This window comes from Ictidomys tridecemlineatus, chromosome 1, assembly GCF_052094955.1.
Source record: "Ictidomys tridecemlineatus isolate mIctTri1 chromosome 1, mIctTri1.hap1, whole genome shotgun sequence".
NCBI classification, from domain to species: Eukaryota; Metazoa; Chordata; class Mammalia; order Rodentia; family Sciuridae; genus Ictidomys; species Ictidomys tridecemlineatus.
Genome location: NC_135477.1, coordinates 228225556 through 228240896, shown reverse-complemented (window position 1 = coordinate 228240896; position 15341 = coordinate 228225556). Strand labels below are relative to the sequence as shown.

General features: G+C 43.8%; 1 protein-coding gene across 4 annotated transcripts in view; it reads left to right on the top strand.

Annotated features, from left to right (window-relative positions):
- The window catches only part of Retreg1 (reticulophagy regulator 1), a 140557-nt gene that overhangs the window by 20794 nt on the left and 104422 nt on the right, over nucleotides 1–15341 (top strand). Inside the window, exon 1 of one of the 4 annotated variants that reach the window (XM_078016768.1) lies at nucleotides 1274–1390. The exons of 1 other annotated variant lie outside the window; for it this stretch is intronic. In XM_078016768.1, coding sequence (XP_077872894.1) covers nucleotides 1344–1390 — 47 coding nt within the window. In that variant the 5' untranslated portion in view covers nucleotides 1274–1343. Of the gene's footprint in view, nucleotides 1–1273; nucleotides 1391–3483; nucleotides 3503–5179; nucleotides 5320–15341 lie in introns of those variants that run through there. 2 more of the 4 variants (XM_078016774.1, XM_078016773.1) reach the window with 2 other exon arrangements.

Here is a 15341-nt window from a genome sequence, read left to right as displayed (position 1 = left end):
GCCCAGACATGTACATTTACATCTGTACACACACACACGCAGATATACTATATATTATATTTATATAGTATTGGGGTGGTTTTCACAGCTACAGAGCTACAGCTGCATGTCAGCTACAGCTCTGCTGGTGATGAGTCGTGAACCCCGCCCTCTTGACCTGCCCAGTTGCCACATAGCTTCAGCATGGGGCAAACTGAGCTAGATTAACTTTTTGTGATGCTGTAGTCTGAATATGATTTGTCCCCTCTGAAACCCATTGACATTTAATCTTCATTTTGAGATATTAAGAGGTGGGACCAGGTGGGATGTTCAAAGGTGATTAGGGCTCTGCTCTCAGGAATGGATTAATCTACTTATGTGCTTAGTGGATTAATGGGTTAATGAGTTATCTGGAGAGCAGATAGGCTATAAAAGCCAATTTGGCTAGGACTCCCAAGCTCACATTTCCTGTCTTGCTGCCTGATGCCCTGAACTGCCCAGGGACTCTGCCATCAAGAGGGTCATCAGCAGATGCAGCCTCTTGACCTTGGGCCATGACTGTGACCAAAATAAATCTTTGTTTATAACTTACCCTGTCTATGGTATTGTGTTATTAGCAACAGAAAATAGACAAGAAGAATGGGTAATCAGAAGCTGATGCTTCTGTTAAAGAAGAAATAGTCTAAGGCAAGACCCAAGGGCCTCTCATGTTGTGCATTGCTCCCCACAGTGTCTTCAAAAATAATATGGAGCTGGTTGGTGGTGCATGCCTGTAATCCCAGCTGTTTGGGAGGCTGAGGCAAGAGGATTGGGAGTTCAAAGCCAGCGTCAGCAACTTAGCGAGGCTCTAAGCAACTCAATGAGACCCTGCCTCTAAACAAAATATAATAAAGGCTGAGGATGTGGCTCAGTAGTTAAGAACCCCTGGGTTTAATCCTCAGTATTTTTTTTAAAAAAAGAAAATTTTAATTTTAGTTTTACTTAGTTTTATTTTTATTTGTAGATGGACACAATACCTTTGTCTTGTTTATTTTTATGTGGTGCTGATGATTAAACCCAGTGCCTCACATGTTCGAGAGGCAAGCTCTCTACCGCTGAGCTACATCCCCAGCTCCAAAAAAGGAGATTTTAATGTTCCCTGTACATATTTTTTTTTTCAATTTTGCAAGTGGTTACTGTTATGATAGTGTGCTTTAGAGAATTCACGATTAACCATTACATTGATTTAATGAATGATTGATGAATGGCTGAACTGAATTGTTCACTCACTGAACCCTGAATGACAACCTCAGTGGCCCAGGGCTGGGGTGACACTGGTGAACAGGGAAGAGTGGGTCCTGTCTTCGTGGGAATGCTGGTTTTGAATGGAAGGAGTGGTAGTAGACAGACGAACAGGCAAGCAGACATCCAGGTGGGACTCCAGAGTGCTGGGAGCAGAAGCATGCTCTGGGAGTTGCTCTGGTTGATGGCAGCCTGCCACCAGCCTCGGTTGGGTCTTCTTTGCCCTGCTGCTGCCAAGCTGACCACTGTGTGTGGGGTGGGTCAAGAATTGACTGCTGTCCCTTTGCCAAGCCTTTGAAAACAAACTCCTTTTGCCCAAGAACCAAGGTTTTCATTTATCAAAATGGGCAAGGCCTTTGGGGCATATGGATTTGAAGTTCTGATGTAGCTGAATGCACGATTTGGGATTTTCAGCAGATTTGCTCCACCAAGGGCATTCCTCTGTCATTATCTGTAAACGGTTTCCCCTCCCATCCCCTCCTCATCTGCTGGAGATGTAAGCCTGTGGCTGGAATGAGGCCAGGTTCTGGTGCTGATTGTGGAGTCGAAACTCAAGAGGAGATTTCTTGCTCGTGTTTAATGTTGAGTGTCCTAAAGACCAAGGCTGTGCTGCTCATGTGGAGAGATGAATGAGAAACCGTCATCTTCTGTACTGCATAGTCTTTTGTTCCTGTTCCCTGTATTGTTTTCCCTGGGCTTGGCCTGCCTTGCTTGGAGAGTTCATATGGTGCTGGAAGTCTCAGGTGGAATTATCTAGAGAGGCATATGTTTTCCATTGGAGCCCGGTTAGGGCCTGTGCTAAGGGAGGGCTTTGTCTCCCTTGTTTAATTAGAGAACGCTGTTAGGCTGTTTGTGCTGCTGTGTCCTGCACATGTGTGCACACGAAGGGGACAGAACTGGGGAGCCTGCTGAGCCAAGGTGGCTTCTCCTAGCAAGCGCACGTCAGCTCTTACACAGTGCGTGTTGGAGGGGATGGCTGTGTTCCTTCCGGAACGCTTCTAACCACCATTTCTTTTTTTCGGTCCTATTTTATAGCTGCTTTTTGGCAAACAGTGAAAAAAAAAAAAAAAAGACACATTAAAAATCAAGCTCCCCAGAGACTTCCTTTTAGCAGGTCAGTGTGGCCTCGCTGCTGTTTGGCTCATGATTCTGCGCTCAAAGTGAGCTGGGGTTGGTTATCTGTGACATTCACTTATTTCATAGTCTTGCTGCGCTTTATTGACTCTTTCTCTACTAAGAAGATGTGAAAACTTTCCCAGTGTTATTTTATCTTTTCCTGTTGAGCTAAAAGAGCGTTTGACAATCAAGTTCTTACCCTGAGGGGTCATTTGGGAACCAAATTAGTGGCTATCTTCTTTCATTGTAACACATGGCTTGAATTCTTGAGGGCTAAATTTCAACTTGAGTCATCCTCTTTTCCTTGGTTTATTTTCCCTTTACCCAATTTCCTTATTTTTTAAAGGATCTGCTGTTTATTGTCATTGTTAAGGTCTCCATTGTGGTTTGGACTGAGGTGTAGTAGAAATGAATGCTTCTGGAGGCAGCAGGGATGTGTGTGTGTGCACACGTGCGTGCAAGTGTGTGGCTGGTGAGGAGGGGTTTCTGGGCACAGGTGAACCAGCTTGCCTAGAGGAAGCCAGTCCAGGGATGAAATCTTCTTGAGCTGTGGTTTCCCCTCACAGAACAACAGCGAGGCCCTGGGAGACAGGCCTTCGCCTGCAGCTCTCCTCCAGTGTGTGGGTGCAGGCCTGTGCCCTCACCCCAGGGTGCTTTTTAAGAAACAGTTTCTAGGGTAGGGGTATAGCTCAGTGGCAGAGTGCTTGCCTCGAATGTGTGAGGCACTGGGTTCTATCTTTAGCACCACATTAAAAAACAAACAACAAACAAACAAACAAAAAAAAAAAAAACAAGTAAAGGCATGCTGTCCATCTACAACAACCAAGAAAAAAAAATTTTAAATAAAAAACAATTTTCAGCTTCAAGATGCATCATTAATTTTTCTCTTTTTGTGCCATTTACTGAATTTTACTTTAAAAATAAAACAGAACAAGACATTAAAATAGAAATAAAAAATCTTTTACGCCTCAAAGGCGGCCTGGTTTGCAGTTTAACTTGTGCTTTGAGGTCTAGGTTCAGTACTCTGCGTGCAGGGTTGTGGAGAAGACCACATTTCGTTACTGCAGGAGTGGTCTCTCCTGAGGGCTTGCTCGCGATCTCCATCAGTGTGGGCGATATAACCTGTGTGAGTGAGGGGACTGAGCCTGGGGACCCTAAAGAGTTCGCAGCCTTTGAAAGTCCATTCGCATCCTCATCTGCTGAAGATGTAAGCCTGTGGCTGGTCCACTTGTGGTTTAGAATGTTCTAGAAATGTAGCCATCTGTGGAGCTTAGAGGAGTGGGGTTCCGGAGACAGCTAGTTCTTCCTCCCACCTGTGCCCACCTCCCCATTTTGTCTTGTCTTTTAATTAGACCTATAGGAAAAACTCAGTGTTTTCCTGCCTGGAATGATAGAACATACTCTCCCTGGCCTTGAGGTGGCTCTGCCAATCAAAGTCCAACTGGAAGTTGGCCGGCCATTGGCATCAGGCCCAGAGTGCCATTCCTGATATCTAGTATTAGATATTGGCCAACACTTTGTCCTGTCTCAGGGTTGGCCACAGAGCAGCAGACAGTTGCAGGTCCCCATGCACTGGAATTGAGGGGCTGTGGTTCTCCCCTTCCATGCTAGTATTAAAAGGATGTCCCTGGACAGTCCACAAGCTCTTATTTTTTTCTCTTGATATCAGGGATTGAACTCAGGGAAGCTTAACCACTGAGCTACATCCCCAGCCCATTTAATTTTTTTTTTTTTTTAATTTTGAGACAAGTTCTTGCTAAGTTGCTGAGGCTGGCTTGGATCCTCCTACCTCAGCCTCCTGAGTTGCTGGGATTATACCTATTTGCCTGATCATTTCAGCATTAAATAAGATATAAAGGTGGGTGATATTTTCCAGCAATGGCTACTGGACATGGTATTCCAGATATTAAAGGACTGTCTGTGCAGGAGGCTGCTCACACATCCAGGGAAGCTGTGCTTGTGCACAGAGGTCTGTGCTCATAAATGTGACCAGGTCAGCTCTACTGGGCAGTGCGGCTTCATTATGTTGATAAAGGACACTTGATCTCGGCCTTTAGATAAATAGCCCTCCTAAGATGATACAGTTACTAGTTTACTGCTCAGCATATTTTATATTTTGAGTTTTTAAAACAAATTACTAGCTTCTTTGTGTCATGTGTTCATTTAGATGTTAAGTATAGTGACCATGAAATTTATCATCCAAACCTAAGTAGGTCAGGATGCTGTGTAAACTGAGCTAGGATGGCCTCTCTGATCTTGAGTAAACTGTTTGTTCTAATCTGCAAGGTTTCTTATGACTTGTCCAGCTAGTCCAACTATGTTCTGGTTTTGTTTACTGCATGGAGCAGCCAGAGAGAAGGGCTCCCTTCCTAGCAGGGAGTTTGGGAAGGGAGGGGTTGGTCTTCAGCATCGCGGGGCTGGAGGGCCCATTACGGGAACTTGTTGATTTGGATAATGGAGAAGACCTTGGAGCAGGCAGTTGAGTGACCCAGGTATTTGGTGTCATAGTCTGAATTGTGTCTTCCCCAAATTCACGTGTTGAAGTCCCAGCTCAAAATGCACCTCACAATGTGACTATGTATGTGGAGATGGGACTGTTAGAGAGGTGGAATGAGGTCGTTTTGGGTCCTCATCAAGACCACGACGCCTGGGATGAGTCCACTCAGAGGAAAGACCCTGAAAGGACACAGTGAGAAGTCAGCTGTCTGCATGCTGGAAGAGAGGCCCCAGAAAAAACCAAATTGCTGGCCCTGAGATCTTGGACTTCCAGCCTCCAGGACTGTGAGAAAATAAATGTTTAGCCATTCAGTCTGTGGTATTCTGTTATTAGCAAACTCAGACCCTTGGCCCAGGAGATGTGAGAAGCCTTGGACCTGGTTCTAAAAGTGAATACAGTGTTCCCAGACAGACGCGTGAGAGTCTGGGCAGTGTGGAATCTTACTGGTGAGTCCGGGGACTTGGTCAGGAATGGTCGATAACAGTAGGTTATCGACAGGGCTGTGATCTTGGACTCTGGGTTATTGGTGTTTTAGTCAGCATTTTATTTATTTATTTTTTGGTCATGGTAACCAAAAGACCTGACAAGAAAAATATAGAGAAAGAAGAGTTTATTTTTGGCTCATGGTTTCCGATGTTCAGTCCACAGTCAGCCAATTTCATAGCTCTGGGCCTAAGATAAGACAAAGCATCATGGCAGAAGGGCATGGTGGAGAAAAGCAGCTCAAGACATGAAAACCAGGAAGCAGGGAGATCTTTGCTCACCGGGGACAAAATATAAACCCTAAAGTCACACTCCCTGCGACCCATTTCCTCCAGCCACACCTGCCTACAGTTACCGCCCGGTTAATCCATCAGTGGATTAATCTCCCAGATTAGGCTATACTTCTCATAATCATTTCACCTCTGCAAATTCTTGCATTGTCTCACCTAAGAGTTTTTTGAGGATACCTCATATCTAAACCCTAACAGGATATGATCAAGATTCACTTACCCCGAAAGGGGTTGGCTGGATCTGGGTAAGCAGACATACAACTGGTGAGGAGGGGGATGAGAGGGAGCAGGGGAGGGATGGGCTGGAGAACCAGGCTGCTCAATTGAGCACAAACAAGGCAAGAGCAGGTGTCATGAGCATATGTTAGGGCCAAAGTCCTGTCATTTGCATCCTTGGTTCTTTTGGAGTGAGGGAGGAATCTTCTGTGGCTGTGTGTGGCAAAGCCATCAGTCTCAGAACTGAGGAGTGACTGAATTCCTTTTGTGGGCCTCTAGACGAGGACATGTACATTGGAGAAGACTCTTGAACAGACTGTGAACATGAACAGCTGGTGGGTACAACTGAATGGAGATCCGAAAGGCGGGAACCAAGTTCAAAATTGCTTTTTCAAAACTGCCTCTAGAACATTCTGGTACTTTAATATTGATTGGTTGATCAAAGCATGATGCCAAGGGATTTCACAAATGGTTATAAACGGAGTAGTGAACTTGGAGTCAGGAAGACCCAAGTGTATATCCTGATTGTCACTTCTAGGCTTCATGATTTTAAACAAAGTGTTCATCCTCCTCTGTTTATGGACATCTAACTTCCACATACCTAAGTCCATCATGTTGTTTAGTGAGATAGTATTCCGTGCCACGGGCCCTCATTATACATCAGCTTATTTCTTTCTTGGGCATGGCCTGTAAAGGTTCACTCAGTTCATTAGTGTGTGCCTTGCTCCTCTGCTACCTGTCCCCAAGGGCTATTCTTAGAAGACTCTTTTGGCATCTGTCATTATTCTTTACATCCAGTTGTAATGAACTTCATGTTTATGTCCCCTGGAATTTATATGTGGAAATCTAGTCTCCAGTGTGATCGTATCAGGAGGGCAGAGCCTTTGAAAAGTGATCAGGTCATGAGGGTGGAGTCCTCCTGAGTGAGAAAAGAGGCCTGTGGGGGAGACCACACCCTCTGCCCTGTGAGGACACAGTGAGGAAGTGCTGTCCGTGAACCAGAAAGCAAATCCTCACCAGACACTAAACTTGCTGGGACCTTTATCTTAGACTTCTCAGCCTCCAGCACTGGAGAAATAAATTTCTGTTGTTTATAAGCCACTTGGTCTATGGTATTTTGTTATGGCAACCCAAATGGACTGAGACACCAGTAAAGGTCTTTATTCATTTCTGCAGGAGGAGGCCCCTAGTTTGATATTTGAGTCAGTTGTAGGGCAGTCCTCTAGAGCTAGGGTCCATGGACTCAGAAAACGTTTGAGTGAGAAATGCCCACAGGGGGCTTTGTAGTCGAGTGGTCCATAAACCTGGCTGTTAACATGTGGGTTCTGCACCTCTTGGCTGAGAGTTCTGACCTACAGGGTCCAAAGTGGGGCCTAGAAGTCTGTATTTTTAAGAAGTGCCTCAAGTAATTCTGAGAATGATTCATTGAACTCTGATCATTCTTGCGGGTGCCACAGTTTATACATGAAAATTCTGAGGTGGAAGATAGAGTGCTATTTCAGCCATCTGGCCTCTGTGCACAGCTGTAATTTGGGCCCCAAACCCTTCTGCTCCCTGTGGGAGGGACACACAAAATATCTCCTTGTCATTGCATGAAAACCCCCCAAAACTGACTCAAACTGTCGTCCCCGCCTCCTACCTTTCTGCATTTCTTTCTTCTCTCTTCTCTGTGCCTTTTAATCACCTTCCCCCTTTACCATCCTGCTCTTTGTTGAATGTGTGCCTTTGACTGATATTCTACTTTTTCCCTCTTAACTCCTTCCTCTGACTAAATCTGGTGGTTGGTGTTAACTTACTGGGAACTCACTAGAGCAGAGAGTTGCAGCAGGTGACTCACCTGTTCCTTGTTTGTGTCTTGACAGTCAAGGGACTGTCATGACCCGGCTGCAGGTCAGTATTTTCGGGCAGGTATTCAGCTTTTCCGTGGGGTGCGCCTGACTTAACTTACCCATGGCTTTTCTTACAATCCCAGTGCTGAGTAGTAGACGGTGCCCGATGGTGCTTTTCCTGCCCTTGGCTGGGCTCCACTCCAGCCTTGCCCTTGGCTTCTCCCCTTCACGGGCTCAAGCCTGCACACAGAGCGCAAATCCCCGCTGCACCTCCCGCTGTCTTGTCTCTTTCTCCGCTGCAGCTTGCTGACCTGGGCACATTCCCTGAATTCACTGGATTAGCCAGACCTGTTTCTGCTGGAAGGAGACCTCCCTCCTCCTCCTCCGCAGCAGATGTACTGGCGGCTCTCCCCAAGTTTTCTGGTCGGTTATCCTGGGAGATTCCTCATCTCCCTGCAGAGAGAAGCCTGTTTCCCCACCCCCAATTCTTCTTTCATGCTTCTCATTCACTTTTGTGGTCATGATGACTAAGGAGGTGCTTCTCTAGGCCAAAAGATTTCTGGGTTTCATTTAATATCTGATTTGTAATAATTTTTAAAAATTCTTTCTTTATCTTGCTCGATTTTACCATTAACTTCTTTTCAAATTATTTTAAAGTGATATATTTTGTTGATTTTTTTATTAGGGCATTATACATTGTATTTGTGTTCATTTTGACAAAATAATACATGCAAGGAATTTGATTCCAATCCACGTTCTTCCCCTTCCTTTTCTCTTCCCTTCTCCCTCCCCCTAATCTTTTGTTGATTTTGAAGAAAGATATCCCCTCTGGCCGACACAAGTGAATATTTTAAGCAGCTCTGAAAATGAGATGTGCATTTCAATTCAGAAGGTCATAATTTATTTGGCAGCACTTTTTTTTTTCCTTTATGGTACATAAGTCATCTTCAGTCATTAATTTTGCAGGATTTATATAAAAAGATTCAGGATATTTCTGATATTAAGGTAGATGGTTACCAGTATTCCTAACTCTTGACAGTCATCTTCCAGTAGATCATTTCAACTCTCATATCTGGGGAATCATTACATCTTACAAGACCCTTCTTTCTTTTATGATTAGAGACACCATAATATTAGATAAAGCTGGCATACGTTAAGGACTCTATGTCGGCTCAGTCTACAGCTAGAGTTCAGTAAAGGAAAACAAAATCTCACTTTTAAATCTCTATATTGAGAGTTACAAAGCAAGCAATGCAGATTAATATCCATATTAGAACTATGCAGGGCCCAATGCTCATATCCAGAGAACTTCTTTCTCTGGATATTGACACCATTCATTTCATAGTATAGAGAGGGCTGTGCGTTACCCAGGATGAATGTTAAGTGTTTTACACATGGGAGAACTGAGTATTGTCCTTTGCATTTATTGTCTGAGAAATTTATTCTTTTGCTGTGTGTGTGTGTGTGTGTGAGAGAGAGAGAGAGAAAGAGAGAGAGAGACTGAGGGGGGTGGGGACTAACATTATTAGTTCTTTCTTTGCCTGAAAAGAAAAAAAGATATGTTCCATGGATTCATGGGATTTGGCCTTGCAAAACTCATCATGGAGTAGGAAATGTAGACTTTTCCTTGTCAAATGGATACACAGCTAGTCAGAAACATCACTTATAGGTAGCCACTGAGTGGAAGTCTATAGAAGGCTGTCCCAGAATTTTGACCTTCCTTTTTCATGGAATAAATCATCCACATAGCCCAGGGCCTGTCCCCACACCCTGACCAGCATGGCCACTTGCTTTGCTGTGACTTCCTCCATTGCCCAGTCTAAACAGTCACCACCAGAGCCCTTGTATATGGAATGCTTGAAAGTCAATACAGGACCAAGGAAGAACAGTGACCTTGGCAGGTTCCTGAGTGATTCATGCACAGAGACCTAAGGCCGTGTGTCACCCAAGAGCAATCTAGTTCCTGGCCTCCCTTTCTGTGTTGAGCATCCTCACGGAACACCGCCCTGACTCTGGCTCTGCAATAGGGCAGGAGCAGTGAATGCTGACTAACCTCCATATTAGAGTCTGTGATTTGGTAGGAAGAATCTCTTCTTAAAATTGTTCATTTTTGAAATAATATAACCATTATCCAGGCCCCTTTGTTGACCTTCTAGGCTTTGAATCTTTCTTTGGATCTTCATCTGTTTTACTTTATCTCCGAGTGTGGGGATGGGGTTCTCATTCTTATCTTGACCCAGATATAATGGAGATGAGTCTCATAACTATCCCAGCAATGAAAAGCAAGAGAAGGCAGCTGATTGCTTGAAAAGCAGGTTAAAAGCCAAAATAAGGTTACTGAATCTGGAAATGGAATAGAAGAAAGTAGAAGAAAAAAACCAAATGGACAAATTAATCCAAAATGAAAATGAGTCAGAAACGATGCTGTCCAAGCATGGCTAGAAGTCACCTGTAGGCTGAGATAATCACACCTAGGTGATGTGGTATGTTTTTAAGCAGTCACCACATTGGGGTGGAGAAATAGGCCACATCTTGCTAAAATAAAGAGTTCATAGTAATTTACAGATCTGTGCTTTTCCAGTGACAGCTAACCACACAGGGTGTCTTTGTAAGATAAACGAGGTAGTATTATACACAGACAACTTTATATTTTTACATAGCATATAATTGTCATTTGTAATGTTTGCTTAGCACAATATATGTGTATAAACATACATATATACATATTATGATCATCATATATAATATTTGCTTGTCTTGGTTTTCCAAATGTGAAGCATACATTGTCAGATAAAAGTAATATTTTACATCAGCTAAAGAAAAATGTAACTTTTTTTTTTCTTTTTGGTACTGGGGATTGAACCTGGGGACACTTTACCACTGAGCCACATCTCCAGCCCTTTTTATTTTTTATTTTGAGACAGGGTCTTGCTAATTTGCTTAGAGCCTTATTGAGTCACTGAGGCTGGCCTTGAACTCATGATCCTCCTGCTTCAGTCTCCTGAGTCACTAGGATTATAAGCATGGGCCACCACACCCAACAAGAACATGTAGCTCTTTTGGTAAACAATTGATATTTTAATTTAAAAATGTGTACTTATTTATTCTTTCAGTTGATGATAAGAAGCCTGTCAATTAATAGAAAGATGTTTCAGAGAGCTGGAAGCTCAAGGGCTGGTGGAAATGGTGCTTCTGAATTTCCTTGATTCTGGGACCCATTGATGTGATCATGGATCCCTAGACTAATTTGGATAAAGATGAGTGTCAGTGATTTTTTTTTTGGTGTGAATTTTAATAACCATTATTTTAAGCAAAAGAAAAGCCTTTGTTGATCACTGTGCGGGGACCTCATTGAGGGCAGGGCTGGGTGTGTGGGAGAGTGACCTACACAGCTGCATGGGGTGGGGACTTCAGAGGGCCCACACTGGGGTTCATGCACTGGTTGCCTCTTACAGTTCTTTATACTTTCATCTTCGAATCTGTTTTGTAAGTGAAGCTCAGTGGGCTGATGGAGCTGCTCAGGGGACTTGTGGACTTGTGCAGTCCTACCTGTCCAGGTTAGATTATGGCTACCTGCTCCCTGTCACATGGTGCTGCCCAGTCCCTCCCTCTCAACCCCACTCTGTGTGACTGTCCAGGGCAGTGGCTGATTGCAGCAGTGGGGAAGACTTGTGTCCCACTGTGGCTGTCTGCTCCTCATTGGGACATCTGAGCATGAGGGCTTGTGTACTTCACAGCTGCAAAACAGATGGTGAGCATCCTTGTCGTGGCTGGCAGTGATGTGGGTGCATTCAGGGTGATTGGGCGGGGGCTTCTCATCCATCCTGGATTCACATTCCAGAAGTAGCCTGCAGCTGAGGAGCAATATGTTTGGGAACTACTATTTGTCTGGGTTAGGGCAGGAGTAGGCTGGGAAGGGAATATTGACTTCTGCAGCCCTGATGAGGTCTCTGCATTTTCACTTTGCCCTGAGTCTTGAAAATTTATGAAACCCCTTGTGTGAGGATAGTGCACATCCACAGAGCCTTCCCTTTAAGGTCTGCTCTCACGACCTCTTGGACACCCTCTGTCTTGACCATAGCCCCTCTTGTGATAACTGTTTTGTAGCACCCAAGAACCTCCTGACAGCCTGTGTGCCACAGAATTCACCTGGGCCAGGTGCTTACCACATGCTTCTGTGAGTTCTGAAAATGGGTAGATGGGCAACGTCACCCTGGGCCTTTGGCTCGGGACATGCCCCATGATATTTTGGGTCTAATGGTGTTTAGTTCCTTTACAGGGAACTATCACATACCTCAAAGTAGTTCTCAGCAGTAGCCAAGCCAATTAACACTTATAGACATTTAGACCTCAGGATTACTGCAGGTCTCAGCAGTGTGCTTACAAAAATCTATTCTTATGGCGTAAGCTGCATGGTCTGTATTCATGAAGTGCTGATTAATGAATCTAGGTTACTCTGCTAATGGGGCATGACAGGATTCCAGTGCTGATCAGTATCTTTGATCAGTGGTGAGAATGAGGACTGATGACATGCAGATATGCCATGTGTGGGTGTCCTGGAGCTGGACAAGAGAGCAGAGATATGATCGATGCCACCATTAAGGTCTGTCAGTTTGAATGACAGGCTATGTCACAAAGAACAAATTTGATAGGACATGCTTAGATTCAAAACTGCATGTGAAGAATGGAATCCTTGGGGGTTTTAACTGTCTGTAAATTGAATATAAACCAGCATGATGATGAAACTGTTTTAAAAAGTCTGAAACGTGTTGGAAATGAGTTGGAAACGTGTGTGTACAAAAAAATCCTACATGTGAATGTTAATATCAGCTTTATTCCTAATTGCCCCAAATTGGAAGCAACCAAGATGTTCTTCAATAGGTGAATGGCTAAATTTTAGTAATGTACAGTAGAATATTATTCAGTGATCAGTAGAAATGTGCCCTTGAGCCACACATGCAGAGGGATCATCAATGCATCCTGCTAAGTGAGAGAAGTCATTGGGAAAAAAACTACACACTGTGTGATACCAACTATGTGTCGTTCTGGAAAAGGCCAAACTATGGGGACAATACCAAGACCAGTAGTTGTCAGGGGCTTAAGACAGGAGGAATGATAGATGGAGCACAGGGGATTTCAGGGCAGTGAAAATATTTTATATAACACTATAATGGTATATACATGGCATTATGCATTAGTCAAAATCCTTAGAATATATGTCTCACAAAGAGAAGACTAATGTAAACTAGAAACTTAGTTGGGAATCCTGTTATCAGCAGTGGTTCATCAGATGTTACAAACGTACCATATAATAATGCACGATATTAATAGAGGACACCATATGTAGGGAAAAGGGTACATATGGGGTCTCTGTACTATCTATTTAATTTTTTTTAATGCTCTAAGATAAAGTCTAATAATTTAATGTGAAGAAAGCTGTGAACTGATGGCACCCAGCCAAGCTTTTTCATGTGATAGTGGCAGACGTGGCAGAAGCCTGCACTCATTGGGAGGCATTTGACAGAGAGGTGAGAAGAGATCTCTGGGCCAGGCTGCCTGCCTCACTACCCGGTCCTGCCTGTCCCTTGTCTTGCAGCTTGGGCAGGATTCCAAACCTCTCCTTGCTCATCTGTACATCGGGGATATTGGCAGTGCCTTCCTGGTGGCTTGTTTCAGGGGTAAAATGAGGAATACGTATATAAGCACCAGTGCCCACAGCACTAGAGCTGTTTGATTCACTTGGAGCTTGGTTCTGTAGGCCAGGTCAAGTGTCTGCAGGGGCAGAGGGCCAAAGATTTGGGGAGACTTCCTCAGTCTGAGACTCAAGTCTCATTTGCTTTGTATACGCGGCTCCCCCATTGGACCTCGGGTCTCTTTGCCACCTGGCCAAATCCAACGTCTTCAGGCAGTCAGAGTTTGGAGGCCTCCTCGCTGGAGAGCTTCCTCTGACCTGCAGCTGCCAGCGCTCTCTCCTGCTCTCGCGGCTTTCTCAACAGTCTGTGGTTCAGGGTGGTGCTTTGCCTGTGTGTTTTCTGGGGCAGGCTGTGATTCAGCTGTCGGTGTATTCCCAGTGTTTGACACTCTTGTCAATGGAGAGAAAGTGGTGACAGTAAAAGACCACAGGAAACTGGATGCAGCAAGGCCTGTTGGTCTTCCTGGCTGAGCAGTGTTGAAGGAGAGCTGGGCCATTGCACCTCAGGGGTTCACAGAGCAGATGAAACGGTCTGAGCTCCATCCAGATGGGTGACTCTGTGGCAGCAATAGCGTTTCTCTGGATGGTGAGTCAGAGCTCCCGTGTCCAGCTAGCAGGGATGTTTTTTTTTAAATGTTCCATGTGACAGTTTTCATATAAAGATTAGTTCAAACCAATTCATTCAGTGACTTTTTAGAAAACAAATTTATTTTTGTTAAAAAATAAATTTTTATTCCATAAAGTTCCAAATTCAAAACCCACATATTTTTCTTTGAGCTCAATTTTAACTGACAAAACATTACTTTGTTTATAAATCTGGCAAATTTTATCGAGCAGTTTCAAGAGAATTTTAGGTGAATGATTGGTTTCAATACAAGTTAAGTAGTGCCCCTTTGGACATTTCAGACTGCCTTTGTAGATTTTATATTTTCTTTTTTTTTTTAATATTTATTTTTTAGTTGTAGTTGGGCACAATAACTTTTTTATTTATTTATACGTGGTGCTGAGGATCGAACCCAGGGCCTCACATGTGCTAGATGAGTGCTCTGCTGCTGAGCCACAACCCCAGCTCAGATTTTATGTTTTCCATGTCCCTTTATAAGTACTTCATTATCAAAGATTACTAAGGTTGTCCCTAAAAGGGCTTAGGAGCCACTAGCCAAGATGGAACAGATTGAGGGTAAGGCTAATGCTACTGTTCATTGAAACCATGCATTTTCAGATTCTTAGTTCTTAAAAGCACTAATTTAAAAAAAAGGAATGAAGACACTGCCTAGTGTCCTTTGGAGGGTACTAGGAGATGCCTTATTGTCTTGAGGGGGGAAACCTGGTAAATAAAAGGAGTCAAGGCTTGATCCTGTCTTTCTTATGAGCTTTGTCTTCGAGGCTAACCACACATCACCACCGAGGGGAAGTTCCTCTTTACGGCTGAGACCTGATATCTGGAGCAGGAATAAAGGACCATCACTGCCAAGTAGCCCCCAAGGAGTTAAATGCTAGACAGTGACCTTGTTGGCTGCTCATGTCATCAAAAAGAGACCCCAGACGCCCCAGGAGTAATGCACACCTCCTGATGTACACATACACCACCACCTGTTAGGGGGTTTTACAGGAAAAAGCAAGGAACCTAAATCTAATCCAGCCTCCATATCCAACCTCCAATTTTCAGGCTATACAAAAATACAGGAAAATATCAAACTAAGCCACAAGCCTAAAATGAACAGTTCCTAGAATCTGGAAGACTTTTAATTGGTCGAATGAGCGTTTCTTCCACAAAAAATAATTCCAAGAATTAAAAAAGAGAAGATGCAGCAGGTGTAGAGAAAACAATAAACAAAACACCCATGTGAAAAAATTAGATCTGTATTTGTAGGACGATTTAATGTGAAAAGAACAATTAGGCTAATTAACAGACTGTGAATTGAGGGGTTGATTCAGATTATGGAGGGTTTTGAGAA